General features: G+C 44.8%; 1 protein-coding gene across 2 annotated transcripts; it reads right to left on the bottom strand.

The window, feature by feature from the left end:
- Window positions 1–1,950: 1,950 nt before the first annotated feature.
- On the bottom strand, window positions 1,951–21,236 carry ercc8 (excision repair cross-complementation group 8). 2 transcript variants are annotated; one of them, XM_029763474.1, is made up of 12 exons: window positions 20,860–21,236; window positions 20,091–20,186; window positions 19,737–19,838; window positions 19,412–19,535; window positions 18,318–18,399; window positions 15,810–15,878; window positions 15,277–15,343; window positions 14,484–14,587; window positions 11,782–11,906; window positions 10,537–10,734; window positions 7,524–7,616; window positions 1,951–4,530 (listed from the first exon to the last, which is right to left on the bottom strand). In XM_029763474.1, exons 1-12 carry the CDS (start codon window positions 20,934–20,936, stop codon window positions 4,468–4,470), a joined length of 1,200 nt encoding a protein of 399 aa, XP_029619334.1. In that variant the 5' UTR covers window positions 20,937–21,236; the 3' UTR covers window positions 1,951–4,467. The 2 variants fall into 2 exon arrangements, 1 of the variants encoding a protein (XP_029619334.1); XR_003879513.1 differs by lacking the exon at window positions 1,951–4,530 and adding an exon at window positions 9,811–9,895 and having other exon boundaries at window positions 7,545–7,616.
- Window positions 21,237–21,788: the final 552 nt, after the last annotated feature.

Genomic DNA, 21,788 nt, shown 5'->3' with positions numbered 1-21,788 from the left:
GTTATCAAAGATTCTTAAATCGGTCCTGGCCGCCCAGGTAGGAGTAGTTTGCAATAGGTGAAAAGTGATTGCATTTGTTTTGGAACCAGGCTGCCTCCTATACATGAGTTGGCTGTCTCGTTCTGGCCGACGGCGAAATAGTCTCAAAACAAGATTGACATTGATCAAAGACGTGGAGAAATTAGTAGGATAGGATTCTGTATTCAAATGCAGTGATTGCCTTTGATAAAAATGCTTTATCTGCCTTGGCAATGAAAAGTAGTTTGAAAATTCGAACATATATTTATGGAACTCCTTCAAGACTGTTGGAAAAGCATTCCAGGTGAAGCTGGTTGATAGCTTTGCACACTCTTGGCATTCTGTCATCAAGACAAAAGGGTGGCTACTTTGAAGAATCTCAAATAACATATTTTGATTTGTTGAACACTTTTTTTGGTTACTACATGATTCCATAGTTTTGTTGCCTTCACAATTATTCTACAATGTAGAAAATAGTAAAAATAAAGAAAAACCCTGGAATGAGTAGGTGTCCAAACCTTTGACTGGTACTGTACGTAGACACGAACAATTACACTACTTTGTCATATCCTTCACTTGAGTAGCCAGGAGGAAGTCATGGCCAGCCGTAGAGAAATGCTTATTGAAATGTTCAATTATCATGGATTTATCGGCGGTGACCGTGTTACCTAGCCTCAGTGCAGTGGGCAGCTGGGAGGAGGTGCTCTTGTTCTTCATGGTATTTACAGTGTCCCAAAACTTTTTGGAGTTAGAGCTACAGGATGCAAATTTCTGCTTGAAAAAGCTAGCCTTTGCTTTCCTGACTGACTGCGTGTATTGGTTCCTGACTTCCCTGAAAAGTTGCATATCGCGGGGACTATTCGATGCAATTGCAGTCCGCCACAGGATGTTTTTGTGCTGGTCAAGGGCAGTCAGGTCTGGAGTGAACCAAGGGCTATATCTGTTCGTAGTTCTGCATTTTTTGAAAGGGGCATGCTTATCTAAGATGGTGAGGAAATTACTTTTAAAGAACGACCAGGCATCCTCGACTGACGAGATGAGGTCAATACCCTTCCAGGATACCCGGGCCAGGTCGATAAGAAAGGCCTGCTCGCAGATGTGTTTTAGGGAGCGTTTGACAGTGATGAGGAGTGGTCGTTTGACCCGCGGACCCATAGCGGATACAGGAAATGAGGCAGTGATCGCTGAGATCCTGATTTAAAACAGCAGAGGTGTAGTTGGAGGATAATGTCTATGATTGTGCCCATGTTTACGGATTTAGGGTTGTACCTGGTGGGTTCCTTGATGATTTGTGTGAGATTGAGGGCATCTAGCTTAGATTGTAGGACTGCCGGGGTGTTAAGCAGATCCCAGTTTAGGTCATCTAACAGAACGAACTCTGAAGCTAGATGGGGGGGGGGGCGATCAATTCACATATGGTGTCCAGGGCACAGCTGGGAGTGGAGGGGGTTCGATAACAGGCGGCAACAGTGAGAGACTTATTTCTGGAGAGATTCATTTTTAAAATTAGAAGTTCGAACTGTTTGGGAATAGACCTGGAAAGTATGACAGAACTTTGCAGGCTAACTCCTCCCCCTTTGGCAGTTCTGTCTTGACGGAAAATATTGTAGGTGGGTATGGAAATCTCTGAATTTTTCGTGGCCTTCCTAAGCCAGGATTCAGACACGGCAAGGACATCAGGATTGGTGGAGTGTGCTAAAGCAGTGAGTAAAACAAATTTAGGGAGGAGGCTTCTAATGTTAACATGCATGAAACCAAGGCTTTTTCGATCACAGAAGTCAACAAATGAGGGTGCCTGGGGACACACAGGGCCTGGGTAGTGTCAAAAAGTGTCAAATGTTCTACATAGAAGAGCATACCAAATCCTAGGACATAGTGTTTATAATACTGTAATAAGCTCACATAATTGCCGTCACAAACTCCACACAGTTGTCACTGACTGGTTGGATATTTATACTCATTTCCCACTGAGCAAACAATTTCAGTACTTACAGCATTCATATCAATTCATTTATAAATTCATTTCAATGTTTTTGGCTGACATTTTTTTATTGACATGTCAATAAAACCCATGAACGCAACCGTTTATGTGAAATTGTTTTGTGTTCTACTTGGAGCTCTGGTTATCCTGAAAAGAAAACGGTAAAACACCTAATTGTGAGGCTAAATATAAGGGCTAGACATACAGATAACTGAACATCGGATAAATGGAACGTCAGATAAATGAAAAGTCGATTTTTGCTGGAATCTCGGGACTGATAGGTGTTAATTGTAGGTAGGGTTTCCTAGAGGTTATAAGTATGTAAGAGAGGATATGTGTTCTATGGAAAATAATGAACGACGTGGAAGGTGTGTTCCATGCAGAGTGGAACTGACCTTCCACAGAGTTGTGTTATTTTCTACAGAACGCATAGAGCCGAGTTGATTATCCCCATTATACCATGGCTATAATTTAACATATTTGTCGCTAGAAATGTGTTAATTTGCCGGTAGAAATGTGTTCAACATCCACTGAAGTAGCTAGCAAGTTTACTATAGTTGCCGTGGTAGCCAAACAAACAGACTTGCTAGTTTAGCTAACCAAATCATCAGTCCTAGCTTGCCATTATGAATACAACAAAATCAATATTTTCAAATCGACTTTTGCCATAGAATGAACTATGGCCATTGAATTCTACCATGCAAATATGCCGTGAGTTATAGGTAAATAATGCCCTTCAAGCCAATCATATGTAAACATGAGGCTGTCAGTAGGACAGAAAGTAAGTCTGATTTCAGTATCACCTCTAACAACAACAATACAGAGCTGGTTTTAGCAATGACAACAGAATAAATAATGCAAATGTAGGGGAGAGAGAGAAAGACATGGCTGACAAATATTTCTGGGTGAATTGATGACGGAAAGGTGGGTCTCTTGAACGTTATGTTCAAAGACGCTATGAGGAATGGTTTGGCTCCAGTTCGGCTGGTTTTACTCTGGTCATCATTGGAATAATGGAAAGCTGATTTTAACACCATGTAAAGTACAATGTACATGTGTCAAAGGCAGACAATAGAAACAGATTATACAGCTCAATGTACAGTGCAGATCCATAGGTTAATTCCATACACTGAGTGTACAAAACATTAGGAACACCTGCTCTTTCCATGTCATAGACTGACCAGGTAAATTCAGCTGATAGCTAAGATCCCTTATGGATGTCACCTGTTAAATCCACTTCAATCAGTGTAGATGAAGGGAAGGAGACCGGTTAAAGAAGGATGTTTAAGCCTTGAGACATGGGTTGTGCATGTTTGCCATTCAGAGGGTGAATGGGCAAGACAAAAGATTTAAGTGGCTTTGAACGGGGTACGGTAATTAATAATTGATTGGAATTATATAGCGCTTTTCCACACCGGAGTTACTCAAAGCTCTTCACATAGTATGGGGAAACTCACCTCATCCACCACCAACGTGTAGAACCCACCTGTATGATGCACGGCGGACATTTTTGTGCCAGAACGCTCACCACACCTCAGCTGGAGAGGTGAGGAGTGATATCTGCCAATTAGGAATGAGGGGGATGATTAGGTGGGGCCAGGTTGGGAATTTAGTCATGACAACAGGGTTAACACCCCTACTCTTACGATAAGTGCATGGGATTTTTAATGACCACAAAGAGTCAGGACACCCATTTAAAGTCCCATCCGAAAGACTGCACCCTACACAGGGCAATGTCCCCAATCACTGCCCTGTGGCATTGGGATAGATAGACCAGAGGGAAGAGTGCCCCCTTCTGGCCCTCCAACATCACTTCCAGCAGCATCTGATCTCCCATCCAGGGACAGACCAGGACCGACCCTGCTTAGCTTCAGAGGCAAGGCAGCAGTGGGATGCAGGGTGGTATGCTGCTGGGCAGTATGCTGCTGGGCAGTATGCTGCTGGTAGTAGGTGCCAGGCACACCGGTTTGAGTGTGTCAATAACTGCAACACAGATGGGTTTTCACACTTAACAGTTTCCCGTGTGTATCAAGAATGGTCCACCACCCAAAGGACATTCAGCCAACTTGACACAACTGTGGGTTGGAGTCAACATGAGCCAGCATCCCTGTGAAACGCTTTCGACACCTTGTAGAGGTGCCCCGACAAACTGAGGCTGTTCTGAGGGCAAAAGGGGGTGCAACTGAATATTAGGAAGGTATTCCTAATGTTTTGTACACACAGTGTAGATTTCCATTTTGTATATTAAATAAAAGATAAATCAGATATCACAACAGAGATTGAAAGTCTGTTAAGGTTCATTCTCCAACTCCACAGTAGTTAGCTAGCACCATGATGAGATTCCTGAAGCTAGCACCATGATGAGATTCCTGAAGCTAGCACCATGATGAGATTCCTGAAGCTAGCACCATGATGAGATTCCTGAAGCTATGTCCGATGGAGTAGGGCTGTACAGTTATGTTTATGCATCAGTCCTCGTCACTGCTCCATGCGTCTTCAAAAGCAGGGTTCACCGTAGCCTGGCTCCCACCCTGGGATGGAGAAATACATTCAGTAAAATACTCTCAACTCACTCTACTCTCTCGCTGTCGTGTTATTTTGAGTTAAAGCGATTAAGTAAATCAGGAAAGCATTACAAACATTTCCCAAGTGCAAGCAAGCAATTATTATTCTGTTTCCCAAACTAAATAGAACTGGTGAAGCTGCTTTTGGAGCTGGCTGAAGATGCCTCTAGACATAATTTCATCAGCACCTGGGGAATGTAGCCAAGCTGAGCCAGCCTGACTGTGTGTGTGTGTGTGTGTGTGTGTGTGTACTGAGTTACCCTAGTAAGGTGCAACACAAGCCACAACCCCTATGATCTCATTTCTGTGTGCACAAAAGCGAAGTCTGTCTGCCATTCCTCAACAAAAAAAAATTAAAAAGCTGTTGCGCAGCAACTCACTGCCTTCCTAAAGACTAATAATGTATACGAAACGCTTCAGTCTGGTTTTAGACCCCATCATAGCACTGAGACTGCAATCGTGAAGGTGGTGAATTACCTTTTAATGGCGTCAGACATAGGCTCTGTATCTGTTCTCGTGCTCCTAGACCTTAGTGCTGCTTTTGATATCATCGATCACCACATTCTTTTGGAGAGATTGGAAACCCAAATTGGTCTACACGGGCAATTTCTGGCCTGGTTTAGATCTCATCTGTCGGAAAGATCTCAGTTTGTCTCTGTGGATGGTTTGTCCTCTGACAGATCAACTGTAAATTTCGGTGTTCCTCAAGGTTCCGTTTTAGGACCACTATTGTTTTCACTATATATTTTACCTCTTGGTGATGTCATTCAGAAACATAATGTTAACTTTCACTGCTTTGCGGACGATACACAGCTGTACATTTCGATGAAACATGGTGAAGCCCCAAAATTGCCCTCCCTGGAAGCCTGTGTTTCAGACATAAGGAAGTGGATGGCGGCAAATGTTTTTCTTTTAAACTTGGACAAAACAGAGATGCTAGTTCTAGTTCCCAAGAAACAAAGAGATATTTTGTTGGATCTGACAATTAATCTTGATGGTTGTACAGTTGTCTCAAATAAAACTGTGAAGCAACTTGGCATTACTCTGGACCCTGATCTCTCTTTTGACAAACATATCAAGACTGTTTCAAGGACAGCTTTTTTCCATCTACGTAACATTGCAAAAATCAGAAACTTTCTGTCCAAAAATGATGCAGAAAAATGAATCCATGCTTTTGTCACTTCTAGATTAGACTACTGCAATGCTCTACTTTCCGACTACCCGGATAAAGCACTAAATAAACTTCAGTTAGTGCTAAACACAGCTGCTAGAATCTTGACTAGAACCAAAAAATGTGATCATATTACTAGTGCTAGCCTCTCTACACTGGCTTCCTGTTAAGGCTAGGGCTGATTTCAAGGTTTTACTGCTAACCTACACAGCATTACATGGGCTTGCTCCTACCTACATTTCCGATTTGGTCCTGCCGTACATACCTACACGTACGCTACGGTCACAAGACTCAGGCCTCCTTATTGTCCCTAGAATGTCTAAGCAAACAGCTGGAGGCAGGGCTTTCTCTTATTGAGCTCCATTTTTATGGAATGTTCTGCCTATCCATGTGAGAGACGCAGACTCGGTCTCGACCTTTAAGTCTTTATCGAAGACATCTCTTCAGTAGGTCCTATGATTGAGTGTAGTCTGGCCCAGGGGTGTGAAGGTGAACGGAAAGGCACTGGAGCGACGAACCATCTGTCTCTGCCTGGCCGGTTCACCTCTCTCCACTGGGATTCTCTGCCTCTAACCCTATTACGAGGGCTGAGTCACTGGCTTACTGGGGCTCTTCCATGCCGTCCCTAGGAGGGGCGCGTCACTTGAGTGGGTTGAGTCTCTGATGTGATCTTCCTGTCCGGGTTGGCGCCCCCCTCGGATTCGTGCCGTGGGGGAGATCTTCGAGGGCTATACTCGGCCTCATCTCAGGGTAGTAAGTTGGTGGTTGAAGATATCCCTCTAGTGGTGTGCGGGCTGTGCTTTGGCAAAATGGATGGGGTTATATCCTGACTGTTGGGCCCTGTTCGGGGGTATAGCCGGACGGGGCCACAGTGTCTCCTGACCCCTCCTGTCTCAGCCTCTAGTAATTATGCTGCAATAGTTTGTGTGTCGGGGGGGCTAGGGTCAGTCTGTTATATCTGGAGTATTTCTCCTGTCTTATCCGGTGTCCTGTGTGAATTTAAGTATGCTCCCTCTAATTCTCTCTCTTTCTTCTCTCAGAGGACATGAGCCCTAGGACCATGCCTCAGGACTACCTGGCCTGTTGACCCCTTGCTGTCCCCAGTCCACCTGGTCGTGCTGCTGCTCCAGTTTCAACTGTTCTGTCAGCGGCTATGGAACCCTGACCTGTTCACCGGACATGCTACCTTGTCCCGGAGCTGCTGTTTTTGACCCTCGCTCTCTACCGCACCTGCTGTCTCTAACTCTGAATGATTGGCTATGGAAAGCCAACTGACATGTACTCCTGAGGTGCTGACCTGTTGCACCCTCTACAACCACTGTGATTATTGTTATCTGACCCTGCTGGTCATCTATGAGCATTGGAACATCTTGGCCATGTACCGTTATAATCTCCACCCGGCACAGCCAGAAGAGGACTGGCCACCCCTCATAGCCTGGTTTCTTCCTAGGTACCTGCCCTTCTAGGGAGTTTTTCCTAGCCACCGTGCTTCTACACCTGCATTCCTTGCTGTTTGGGGTTTTAGGCTGGGTTTCTGTATAGCACTTTGTGACATCGGCTGATGTAAAAAGGGCTTTATAAATACATTTGATTGATTGATGCCTCCAGATAAGAGCGTCTGCTAAATGTCTAAAATGTAAATGTACTGGTACGAAATAAAAAGGGCCTACTAGATGCCTGTCTATTAGTCTGGCTAATGTGACAGCATTTTACAACAAGAACAGGGACCTGCGTATAATTACTACCCCCCAAACATGCTTTAAATTGTTCCTGCTGTGCAGCCTCCTACCTTGGCGGCTGTCCCTTCTTCTTCCACGTCTGGTGGTCGTACAACAGGAACCCAGGCTAGGATGTTACAGTCTTTACCACCGCTGTACAGCTCCTGGAAACACAGAAGAGAGGAGTGATTTAGCCTGGGTCTCAATACTCTGTGCTCTTTACATCCTGGCCAGAGCCATATATTTATCTATATATACACTACCATTCAACAGTTTGTGGTCACTTAGAAATGTCTTTGTTTTTGAAAGAAAAACACTTTTTTTTGTCCCTTAAAATAACATCAAATTGATCAGAAATGCAGTGTAGACACTGTTAATATGGTAAATGACTATTGTAGCTGGAAATGGCAGATTTTTAATGGAATATCTACATAGGCGTACAGAGGCCCATTATCAGCAACCATCACTCCTGTGTTCCAATGGCACGTTGTGTTAGGTTTATAATTTTAAGAAGGCTAATCATTAGAAAACCCTTTTGCAATTATGTTAGCACAGCTGGAAACTGTTGTTCTGATTAAAGAAGCAATAAAAATGTCCTTTAGACTGGTGTTTTGCGGGTACTATTTAATGAAGCTGCAAGTTGAGGACTTGTGAGGCGTCTGTTTCTCAAACTAGACTCTAATGTACTTGTCCTCTTGCTCAGTTGTGCACCGGGCCTCCCACTCCTCTTTCTATTCTGGTTAGAGCCAGTTTGCGCTGTTCTGTGAAGGGAGTAGTACACAACGTTGTACGAGATCTTCAGTTTCTTGGCAATTTCTCGCATGGAATAGCCTTCATTTCGCAGAACAAGAATAGACTGATGAGTTTCAGAAGAAAGGTCTTGTTTCTGGCCATTTTGAGCCTGTAATCCAACCCACAAATGCTGATGCTCCAGATATTCAACTAGTCTAAAGAAGGCCAGTTTTATTGCTTCTTTAAATAAGCACAACCGTTTTCAGCTGTGCTAACGTAATTGCAAAAGGGTTTTCTAATGATCAATTAGCCTTTTAAAGTGATAAACTTGGATTAGCTAACACAACGTGCCACTGGAACACAGGAGCGATGGTTGCTGATAATGGGCCTCTGTACGCCTATGTAGATATTCCATAAAAAACCTGCCGTTTCCAGCTACAATAGTCATTTATAACATGAACAATGTCTACACTGTATTTCTGATCAATTTGATGTTATTTTGATGGACATTTTTTTTTGCTTTTCTTTCAAAATCAAGGACATTTCTAAGTGACCTCAAACTGTTGAACGGTAGTGTATAGCTCTGGTCCCATTTCAGCTGCACCTCAACTTCCATTTGGTTTCATCTCTGTGTCCCATATACACGTTAGCATTCGGTCCTAAATTAGCTAAGTTTGTCAAGTGGAAAGAAACATGTTGGGGAAGTGTCAGTGTTGATGGCGGGAGGAAGAACAGAGTTATTACACCAGTGTCCACCTTATGAAACACTAGACTCAAAATAATGAAAATCATCATCCAGGAAAACAACCAATAGAAGTTCATAAAGTCAAAAACGTGCCAATCATTTGAAGAGGTGTATTTTTGGGTGGCAGGTAGCCTAGCGGTTAAGAGTGTTGGGCCAATAACCGAAAGGTCGCTGGCTCGAATCCCTAAGCCGACTAGGTGAAGAAGAAAAAAATATATAATAATAAATAAAATAGGTCGATGTGCCCTTGAGCAAGGCACTCAACCCTAATTACTCCTGTAAGTCGCTCTGGATAAACGTGTCTGCTAAATGACTAACATGCCAAATGTGGCATTAGCCTACTTCAAAAGACAAGAAGCAAAAAGACATTCCAAAACGATGTGTTCTTTCCAATAAACAAACACTCAAAGTTGCTCTGCCACATTCTTACAGGTTTAATAAGTAGGACATTAGGTGGATATACTCTAACAGCAGAACTAATGTCTAAGACAAATACTACTGTGATATGAAATGCGATGTGGATGAGTAAGATATGCATTACAATGAGATACTAAGGAAACTGTATAATCATGTATTAGGGAATTTATTAGCCTGTATAGCAGTTGGAGTGAAGAAAGACACGCCTTCGTAAAAGAAGATTATCAGATTATATGACATAGCACTACCCCGTTCTTCAACAAAACTCTCATTGCAGTACTTTGACAAGTAAACAAAACTCTCCATAAAAGAGAACAAACTCATTTCTGGCCTTCACCTTTATAATCATTAAGGCCCAATTGTTTTTCATACCCCTGTGACTAGGCCATGGCTAATGGCTTTACATGAGGATGTTGACTTTAATATGTCATCTATTCAAGGGTAAATTACCTTCTGTAGCCTACCTCAAATACACCCCCACTGCAACTCACAGATCTCGTCCTGCGCTCCACAGATGGAAAGATCCAATCATTCTTCACAAATGCTAACCTTAACCATTAACAGGAAGATGCAAAAGAGGGGATGCCGTCTCAATTCAGTATTTTCTCAGATTAACATTAGTGAAAGGCCACAGTGTTCCGTACCTCCCAAGGCAGGTCATATCTGTGCCAACTGTACCATAAACTGACAATGCGTCAGCTATCTATGTGCAGTACGCTGGTAATGTGGGTAGAATAGGAATTTGTTATGATTCTCTGTGAGGTACAGAAGGCCTTCAAGGCCTCTGGTCTGCTAGGGTCATATTCATTGGGAACCAAACAGAAGCAAATGGGTCAAAACAGGGAGGGACATACCGGGTTTTCCGTTGCAAAACATTTTGCTATGGTTTGCTACAGTGTGCACTAATGAGTAGGACCCACGTCTCAGAGACCTTGGTTCAACTTAGGAACAATATGACGTCACATGAGCTGATTTACATGAACATACGTAAGGTATTGATAATGAACAAACATAATGATGTTAATAAACCTGTCATTTCTTATTAGTCTATAGCCATAAAGGATGGAAGCACCTACAGACAGACAGACAGACAGACAGACAGACAGACAGACAGACAGACAGACAGACAGACAGACAGACAGACAGACAGACAGACAGACAGACAGACAGACAGACAGACAGACAGTCACCTGGTAGTCGGGGTGGAACTGGCAGCAGTCCACGTTGTTGTAGTGACCCCTCAGCATGGTTACAAGTTCCCCCGTGTGTAGAGTGTACACCGCCACCGAGCTGCCACAAGGTACAAACACAAACTCCGGGCTGCAGCTACGAGACACCGTGATCTTTAACCCCTTACGGCTTTCGTTACTCACCTTCCCATAATTCACCTGAGAGACAGAGAGGAGTTGGGAGGGTCAGTTGGACGGATGACCAAGCTAACAGTAGAACAGCACTTACACTATCAAACTGCTACAGAACATTATGTAGAGTGGTGAAAAGCATGGAGAAATTCAGGAAGCAGGTTAAATATAGACCTCAACATGTGTTGTACTGATACAGACCACGCTAGCTAAAGTGGGCTGTTTAAAGATGTACTGTATAACTCATTTCAGCCAGAAGATGTGGTATGTTAGTTGTAAAATATAAGGCAATGTTTATATGACCCCCCTTTCATACCACTTATTTTCAGGTATACCCTTTTAGAAATATCAGTGGGTAACAGGTATATTGGGAGGTGTGGGGGGTGTTGTTAAACCATGGGGCCTGTTTGCAGTTCAAATTAGAGCGGTATTAAACAATGGAAGTGTTCATGAATTTACCTGCAAAAAGGCAGAGCACCATTCACCATTCATTCCTGTATTTTGGTTACAGGGTCTGAAAACGCAGGAATCATGACTTGGTCTTTAGCTGGCTTTTATTTGTCCATGTTTTTACTCCTTACCCCTTTCAGACATACCAACATGTGGGATTTTAGTGTGTGTATAAAAGGGATATATGTCTTCAAGTCATCAAGCAGGCAAAGTGTTTCTCCTAACCCAAAGCAGCACAGGACCTTGATGTGAAGGCTTGAGGCCTTCACCTGCAGACCCAGCTAGTGAGGGGAAGTTTATGTATGGAAGGTAATGGGGCTAGAGGCACAGTGATGTCCCTTAGTGCTTGAGGCCGCTGTCACAGAGAGGGATGGCTACTGATCATTTAGGGTAAGGCCTGGAAGAGTCACACACGCTATGTAATGTGTTCCAGACAAGGCCTCCAGGGATGGGCAGGAAATGTGCACACACACACACACAAACATGCACCCTCGGACAGGGCCTCGGGGTAGAGCCTAGTCCTCACCCATTGGATCCCCGCCAGACACATTTTTGAACCTCTCTCACTCTCTGCATCTCTCTCGCTCGCTGTATCTCTCTTACACACACACACACACAACCTACCAGTGTGTTTTTTCCATTGGCACTGTTCCACAGCCTCATGCGGTCGTCTGTTCCCGTGGTGAGAAGGTAGAGGCCGTCGACCGTGAAGCAGAGGCCATTTACCCTTCCATTATGGGCTGTGTTCACTGGCAAACACACACACACGTCATTAAATGCCAATGAGATAATAGAACTATTATTTAAGGGGAAAGGACACTGGGAAGAGCATTTGGTAATCATATCACTCAACTCTTTGTCTCTTCTCTTCACCCCGTTATCACGATGCTTTCACTATCATGTAGACATCTTCTCTTCACCCCGTTATCACGATGCTTTCACTATCATGTAGACATCTTCTCTTTACCCCGTTATCACGATGCTTTCACTATCATGTAGACATCTTCTCTTTACCTCGTTATCACGATGCTTTCACTATCATGTAGACATCTTCTCTTTACCCCGTTATCACGATGCTTTCACTATCATGTAGACATCTTCTCTTCACCCCGTTATCACGATGCTTTCACTATCATGTAGACATCTTCTCTTCACCCCGTTATCACGATGCTTTCACTATCATGTAGACATCTTCTCTTCACCCCGTTATCACGATGCTTTCACTATCATGTAGACATCTTCTCTTCACCCCGTTATCACGATGCTTTCACTATCATGTAGACATCTTCTCTTTACCCCGTTATCACGATGCTTTCACTATCATGTAGACATCTTCTCTTCACCCCGTTATCACGATGCTTTCACTATCATGTAGACATCTCTTTACCCCGTTATCACGATGCTTTCACTATCATGTAGACATCTTCACTTTACCCCGTTATCACGATGCTTTCACTATCATGTAGACATCTTCTCTTTACCCCGTTATCACGATGCTTTCACTATCATGTAGACATCTTCTCTTTACCTCGTTATCACGATGCTTTCACTATCATGTAGACATCTTCTCTTTACCCCGTTATCACGATGCTTTCACTATCATGTAGACATCTTCTCTTTACCCCGTTATCACGATGCTTTCACTATCATGTAGACATCTTCTCTTTACCCCGTTATCACGATGCTTTCACTATCATGTAGACATCTTCTCTTTACCTCGTTATCACGATGCTTTCACTATCATGTAGACATCTTCTCTTCACCCCGTTATCACGATGCTTTCACTATCATGTAGACATCTTCTCTTCACCCCGTTATCACGATGCTTTCACTATCATGTAGACATCTTCTCTTTACCCCGTTATCACGATGCTTTCACTATCATGTAGACATCTTCTCTTCACCCCGTTATCACGATGCTTTCACTATCATGTAGACATCTTCTCTTCACCCCGTTATCACGATGCTTTCACTATCATGTAGACATCTTCTCTTTACCCCGTTATCACGATGCTTTCACTATCATGTAGACATCTTCTCTTCACCCCGTTATCACGATGCTTTCACTATCATGTAGACATCTTCTCTTCACCCCGTTATCACGATGCTTTCACTATCATGTAGACATCTTCTCTTCACCCCGTTATCACGATGCTTTCACTATCATGTAGACATCTTCTCTTCACCCCGTTATCACGATGCTTTCACTATCATGTAGACATCTTCTCTTTACCCCGTTATCACGATGCTTTCACTATCATGTAGACATCTTCTCTTCACCCCGTTATCACGATGCTTTCACTATCATGTAGACATCTTCTCTTTACCCCGTTATCACGATGCTTTCACTATCATGTAGACATCTTCTCTTCACCCCGTTATCACGATGCTTTCACTATCATGTAGACATCTTCTCTTCACCCCGTTATCACGATGCTTTCACTATCATGTAGACATCTTCTCTTCACCCCGTTATCACGATGCTTTCACTATCATGTAGACATCTTCTCTTCACCCCGTTATCACGATGCTTTCACTATCATGTAGACATCTTCTCTTTACCCCGTTATCACGATGCTTTCACTATCATGTAGACATCTTCTCTTCACCCCGTTATCACGATGCTTTCACTATCATGTAGACATCTTCTCTTTACCCCGTTATCACGATGCTTTCACTATCATGTAGACATCTTCTCTTTACCCCGTTATCACGATGCTTTCACTATCATGTAGACATCTTCTCTTCACCCCGTTATCACGATGCTTTCACTATCATGTAGACATCTTCACTTTACCCCGTTATCACGATGCTTTCACTATCATGTAGACATCTTCTCTTTACCCCGTTATCACGATGCTTTCACTATCATGTAGACATCTTCTCTTCACCCCGTTATCACGATGCTTTCACTATCATGTAGACATCTTCTCTTTACCCCGTTATCACGATGCTTTCACTATCATGTAGACATCTTCTCTTTACCCCGTTATCACGATGCTTTCACTATCATGTAGACATCTTCTCTTCACCCCGTTATCACGATGCTTTCACTATCATGTAGACATCTTCTCTTTACCCCGTTATCACGATGCTTTCACTATCATGTAGACATCTTCTCTTTACCCCGTTATCACGATGCTTTCACTATCATGTAGACATCTTCACTTTACCCCGTTATCACGATGCTTTCACTATCATGTAGACATCTTCTCTTTACCCCGTTATCACGATGCTTTCACTATCATGTAGACATCTTCTCTTTACCCAGTTATCAGGTGTGGGGGGAGTCAGGGAGAAGGGGAGGTGTGACAGTGTGTTCCTACCTGCCTCTGACGAGGCCTTGGACTTGTCCCCGTTGTGTTGGTCCAGAGAGAACAGGCTCCCTGAGGCCCGACGCACATCCCACACCAACACCCTGCTGTCAGTACTGAGAGAGAGAAAGATCGAGATAGAGCAACAGAGAGAGCGCATGAGAAGCTGAAATCAACAGCCTTCCATCCCTCAGGGGACATGTGTCAGTGCCCTGGGGCCTTATAGGGATATATAAATGACCCTTACATAAACGCCACCTAACTGGTCTGCAGACGACGGTTCACAACACTGGGCATCAACAACGTAACACTACAACAATGCAACACAATCCCTTCAATTATCCAGCTACAGAAAAGTGCCTCAAATTTCCTCAAAACAGTCCTCCATATAAAAAAAACTATTTCAGTCCATACAAAATGTTCAAAGACAGTGTGTTTCACTGTCCAATTGCCCATGTTATCAGTAGCAGTTGAAATGCTGCTCAGTTGTTTTTCAAAATCACTTACAGCCCAAAGGGACAGTGATTTGATCCCAATGGTTTAATTAGCAGATCTAATTTGGCCTAAACCAGCTGAGTACTCTCTCCCTGCCACATGCTGCATTGTTATTCCCAGGGAATAGAGGCTGGTTCAGTCTCTCTGTGTGCCAATGAGTTCAGGTGACATACTGATACAGTCTAGTTATGGTAATAGAAAGTGGAATCACTTTCACTAGCTAGATTGGAATTTCTATGATACTTGGGCGTGAAATGAGGGAGGGACAATTATCTAAAGGCCCTTTAAGGTTTGGTGTAGGTCGGCCTACCTGGCTGTAGCTAAAATGTGCTCATATCTTGGCGACCACCGAACAGATAGGACCTCACCTCTGTGACCTGAGGGATAGAAAGGACAGTCAGTGGAAGTGTGCGTTAGTGTAGACACGTTTTACTATACTTGTGAGTACCAGAAGTCCTCACAAGAAAAGTAAACCAAATAAAACTCAAAAGTGAGGACATTTTTCCGGACCTCACTTATAAAAAGTCTATTTTAGGCTTAGGGGTTAGGTTTAGGCTCCCGAGTGGCGCAGCGGTCTAAGGCAGAGGCGTCACTACAGTCAGTGCAAGAGGCGTCACTACAGTCCCTGGTTCAAATCCAGGCTGTGTCACATCCGGCCATGAAAGGAAGTCCCATGGGTAGGCGTACAATTGGCCCAGCATCGACCAGGTTTGGCGCCATTGTAAATAAGAATTTGTTCTTAACTGACTTTCCTAGTTAAATAAAGGTTCAATTAGGTTTAGGGAAAATAGGATTTTGAAGTCCTCACAAGTATAGTAACATGGGTGTGTGTGTGGCTCTCACCCTGCAGAACCTGGATGCGTGAGCCAGACTTCAGGTCACAGAGCTGTACTTTCTGGTCTTTGGTACCCACTGAGAACACACAGAACAGATTACTTGAAAGGTTACATACAGTATGACTAACACAAAGAAAAACAGCTCTACTTTCACTGTGTGTTAATGCTTTGTGACAGAGGAGAAACTGGAGGCCCTGGTTCTCTCAGATAAGATAGGAATGTATAAGAGAGCAGTTCTACTCTTGGATAAACATGAGCTAATAACACACATCATTCACTTAGGGAGCTAGAGGCTGACAGGGAGCTAGAGGCTGACAGGGAGCTAGAGGCTGACAGGGAGCTAGAGGCTGACAGGGAGCTAGAGGCTGACAGGGAGCTAGAGGCTGACAGGGAGCTAGAGGCTGACAGGGAGCTACAGGCTGACAGGGAGCTACAGGCTGACAGGGAGCTACAGGCTGACAGGGAGCTAGAGGCTGACAGGGAGCTACAGGCTGACAGGGAGCTACAGGCTGACAGGGAGCTAGAGGCTGACAGGGAGCTAGAGGCTGACAGGGAGCTAGAGGCTGACAGGGAGCTAGAGGCTGACAGGGAGCTAGAGGTGATAGGGAGGAGCTAGAGGCTGACAGGGAGCTAGAGGCTGACAGGGAGCTAGAGGCTGACAGGGAGCTAGAGGCTGACAGGGAGGAGCTAGAGGCTGACAGGGAGCTAGAGGCTGACAGGGAGCTAGAGGCTGACAGGGAGCTAGAGGTGACAGGGAGCTAGAGGCTGACAGGGAGCTAGAGGCTGACAGGGAGCTAGAGGCTGACAGGGAGCTAGAGGCTGACAGGGAGCTAGAGGCTGACAGGGAGCTAGAGGTGACAGGGAGCTACAGGCTGACAGGGAGCTAGAGGTGACAGGGAGCTAGAGGTGACAGGGAGCTAGAGGTGACAGGGAGCTAGAGGTGACAGGGAGCTAGAGGCTGACAGGGAGCTAGAGGCTGACAGGGAGCTAGAGGCTGACAGGGAGGAGCTAGAGGCTGACAGGGAGGAGCTAGAGGCTGACAGGGAGGAGCTAGAGGCTGACAGGGAGGAGCTAGAGGCTGACAGGGAGGAGCTAGAGGCTGACAGGGAGCTAGAGGCTGACAGGGAGCTAGAGGTGACAGGGAGGAGCTAGAGGTGACAGGGAGCTAGAGGCTGACAGGGAGCTAGAGGCTGACAGGGAGCTAGAGCTGACAGGGAGCTAGAGGCTCACCGGGAGCTACAGGCTGACAGGGAGCTAGAGCTGACAGGGAGCTAGAGGTGACAGGGAGCTAGAGGCTGACAGGGAGCTAGAGGTGATAGGGAGGAGCTAGAGGCTGACAGGGAGCTAGAGGCTGACAGGGAGCTAGAGGCTGACAGGGAGCTAGAGGCTGACAGGGAGCTAGAGGCTGACAGGGAGCTAGAGGTGACAGGGAGGAGCTAGAGGTGACAGGGAGCTAGAGGCTGACAGGGAGCTAGAGGTGACAGGGAGGAGCTAGAGGCTGACAGGGAGCTAGAGGCTGACAGGGAGCTAGAGGTGACAGGGAGCTAGAGGTGACAGGGAGCTAGAGCTGACAGGGATGGACACAAAATAACCAGGGTTGAGTCCATCTGTTAGAAACCCGACACAAATAAAATGATAATTCTGGTCCGCCTGACAAATTCTGATAATTCTAGCACCACCAGAACATTACAGAAAAAGGTTGATTGCGCCATTAGTAAAATGTGTAATTGAAAGACTTCATGACACTTTGTTTTGAGTTTGGGAAGAATCTCAGAGAAACAAAAACCAACAGAGTGAGAGAGAGCGAGAGCAGTGTGGGTGATTGGGAAGGTATGTGTAACCAGTCTGTCCTGCTCTGTCAGCAGGGGGGCAGAGCCTGGATTCCTGTCATGTCTCCAGAACGTCTCTCTAAACTCTTCCTGAGTCAGTCCCAACCCTTGACACCCCTAGGGGCATACACTCTGTACTACACCGCTGTTTCACAATCAACATTTACATTTTATTCTGTTTGATTTACTGAGGCCTCATATGTTCATTCTTAGATTATATCAATAAGACATAGACAGTAAATCATATTTTAAGAGCATGACACACATACAATTTCACCCACAGCCAGGTAACCCATGATACAAGTCAGAATTCGACGTCCATCCATTGTCTAAGGACGTCGGGAGATGACGTGGAAACCAGCCACTAGGCTTCGAGTAGGTTTTGGTTTTGCTAGAGCATTGTGGACAGGGATGAGGGATGCTGGATAGGCGTAAACATCTGCCTCTGGTACCAAAGGTTGCATGCTCAAATCCAGCGACAGAAAGTTGTTTTTGAGATTTTGGTTTTTAAACCTATCCCAAATCTTAACCCTTACCTTAGGCATTAACTCAAAATGGCTAACCATAAAACTTAACCTTAAAAACACTTCAAAATGTGACTTTTACAACAACTTCGAAATGTGATGTTTAAGAAACATAGATGATTCTGACGTGAGACTGTGAGAGCTTGTTACACACACACACACCTGCGATGAGGCTGTGTTTCCTGGCAATGGGGGACATGTGGTGACAGTAGACGTTTCCTTCAAACTGGAACACTTCAGCGGGCTACAGACACACAAGAAGGAGAAGGAAGTATCAGCTTTAGTTCAACATAAACGTGATATCTCTGTGCTGTACAGAGACTACACTACTACATGGGAAGAGCAAACATGTATAGAACACCACTGTTCAGTCAGTCGGTCAGCCGGCCAGCACGATAGGAAAGAACACTGTCGTGACTGACTGACACAATGGGACCAGGAGACAGAAATGAGGGATGCGGCTGTGAGACTGGGAGACTGGGAGAGGAATGGAGGGGAGTGGAGAAGAACAGAGCAGGGGACTAGGAAGCTGGAGGACGAGAGGAATGGAGGGGAGTGGAGGAGAACAGAGCAGGGGACTAGGAAGCTGGAGGACGAGAGGAATGGAGGGGAGTGGAGGAGAACAGAGCAGGGGACTAGGAAGCTGGAGGACGAGAGGAATGGAGGGGAGTGGAGAAGAACAGAGCAGGGGACTAGGAAGCTGGAGGACGAGAGGAATGGAGGGGAGTGGAGGAGAACAGAGCAGGGGACTAGGAAGCTGGAGGACGAGAGGAATGGAGGGGAGTGGAGGAGAACAGAGCAGGGGACTAGGAAGCTGGAGGACGAGAGGAATGGAGGGGAGTGGAGGAGAACAGAGCAGGGGACTAGGAAGCTGGAGGACGAGAGGAATGGAGGGGAGTGGAGGAGAACAGAGCAGGGGACTAGGAAGCTGGAGGACGAGAGGAATGGAGGGGAGTGGAGGAGAACAGAGCAGGGGACTAGGAAGCAGGAGGACGAGAGGAATGGAGGGGAGTGGAGGAGAACAGAGCAGGGGACTAGGAAGCAGGAAGACGAGAGGAATGGAGGGGAGTGGAGAAGAACAGAGCAGGGGACTAGGAAGCAGGAGGACGAGAGTAGAGTGACAGTTACAATGCAAATCCCTCTGCAAACAAGTTTTGCTGTCCCCTAGCTGACTCTGAGGTAACCATGGCACAGCGTGATTCTAGCTCATCACAGAGAGCACCATATGGCCATAAGAGGCAAAGAGTAAGCTGTACCTTTAGTGTCTCAGTGTCCCAGACCTTCATGGTTTGGTCAAAGGAGCTGGAGACAAACATGCCTGTGTCGTGTGGGTACCACTGCACTGTCTCTACACTGAACCTGTGGACATACGGACTGGACCTGCAACACAAACACACTAACAGTGACCACCAGCGCCACACACACACACACACACACACACACACACACACACACACACACACACACACACACACACACACACACACACACACACACACACACACACACACACATCTAGTGAAGTACACTATCAGTGATGCTGCCATCTAGTGGATGCCATCAGGTATGTGAGCCACACACCTGCCTACAGTGCAGACTGCTTTACAGGTGTATTGTGGTTTCCTGCTGTTGTTCTCCAGGTCATACACCACAATCACCCCATCTGCCCCTCCAGATAGCATGCTACAGAACAGACAAGAGGAGAGGGTTATCTCCCAATGAAATAGCACCAGAAGGATTCTAAAAAAGTGCTATACAGGCAACACATGTCTATTTTGAATTGTAGGAGGTTGCTTATGTATCAAGTTATGTTGAAATCAGGTGATGACGGAACTCTGCATTAGGTTACATGTTATAGGCCTAGGCTATATGGTAATCATAACAAATTATGTCCTCAATTGACATATTGTCAGACCTACTACTAATGATACTTACTATCTGCCCTCAATGACTTCGATGTCTATGGTGTTTATGCCGTTGCTATGGATTCGATCCACATCTCTGTCATGATTCAGCTCTAAATTGAGGACCCTTAAGAGAAAACAAAGGAGACAGAGTCATGACGTCAGTGATCTATCTTCAGGTCGAAAGTAGGAGATGCCCGAGTTCCCAAAATGGAATTCCCGAGTTGGATGGTCGTTCAAAATATTTCTCCCAGTCGGAGCTCGTTTTTTACCGAGTTCCTAGTTGTGATGAACGCACTGAAGTCGGAGATTTCCGAGTTCCCGGTTGTTTTGAATGCGTCATAACACCCACACACCAACATGGAAGCCTAGTTAACATTTACATTTACATTTTAGTCATTTAGCAGACGCTCTTATCCAGAGCGAAATACAGTAGTGAATGCATACATCTCATATTCATTTCATAATTATTATTTTTTTTCTTCGTACTTGGCCCCCCGTGGGAATCGAACCCACAACCCTGGTGTTGCAAACACCATGCTCTACCAACTGAGCTACGGGGAAGGCTGTACCACAACCAGTCATAAACCCCGCCTATGTCTACAATTTAGCTTCATAAAAATGTTATTTTAAACCTAGACACACTGTTGACCTTATGTCTAACCTTAAATTAAGACCCCAAAGAAAATAGTTGTTTTCATGAATTTTTACGATCGACAATATTTGACACAACTAGTGATACTGACAAAGACTGGTAACAGTAACGTTCCCAGGAATGATATGGCCAACTTTCCCCTCACCTCCGTGTTGACTCTGCCCGTCTCAGACGAAGTGGGTCGTCAAGTCCAGCCTGTCTTGCTGTTAGAAAACCCAACATCTTCGCACAATAAATGAATCTTTAAATTTCGTAGCTAGCTAGCCTTCCAAGAATGTTTATGTTTGTTCTCAAGCTAGCATAGCTAGCTCGAGGGTTGGTTACCCATCTACACGTTCAATATCATTAGCTACTAAACTAGTTTTTCAAACGCTTTGTGTGTACAATACATATTTGTGATCTGGGATTGATAAAAAATCCGATCGAATCATGTTATGCCATCTGTCTTACTTAACATCATTTAGCAAGCTAACTCCCAGTCAACAAGGGACGTGTGGGTGGCCATGTTGTTACGTCAGGACGTTGGAACACCGCTCTGGTATAACAAGCGCACTCATTGGTTACTCTGATTCAGTCATCCAATCAAAACATATCTTACTGTTATCTGTTAGATTGCGTAAACAACAAATCCAATTGAATATGCGTTGATAGGACTGGTTGTATGGTGAAGTATACGAGAACGATAGCTGCATATATCATATTTTCTCAATATGAGCAGGATCGGAGGTCTATTACGCCGGACCTTTGGGGTGATAAAAGAACATGTGGGCACCGACCATTTAGGAAGTAAATAATACTGGCAGCCAGAGGAAAATACTTAAGTGGCTAACGTTACCTCATCCGCTGTATAAACTTTGACCTAGACGAATGCCTCTGTTTTGTCCTACATAGATAACGTTACTTTTAACTAGTCTAGTAGCTACTCAGTTATCTTCTATAACTGTCCGATTTTATTACTGTAACGAGAAGTTATGCATTTTCGCTACCTAGCTAACGTTAAAGTAAATGTGTGCAGACTGTAACAGAGCAATATTTGGTATAGGCTACAGTATCATATGTAACAGTAGCTCGCTA

The sequence above is a fragment of the Salmo trutta genome, chromosome 9 (assembly GCF_901001165.1).
Source record: "Salmo trutta chromosome 9, fSalTru1.1, whole genome shotgun sequence".
Lineage (NCBI taxonomy): Eukaryota > Metazoa > Chordata > Actinopteri > Salmoniformes > Salmonidae > Salmo > Salmo trutta.
The sequence above is the reverse complement of the archived record's forward strand: the minus strand, read 5'-3'. Positions and strand labels throughout refer to the sequence as shown.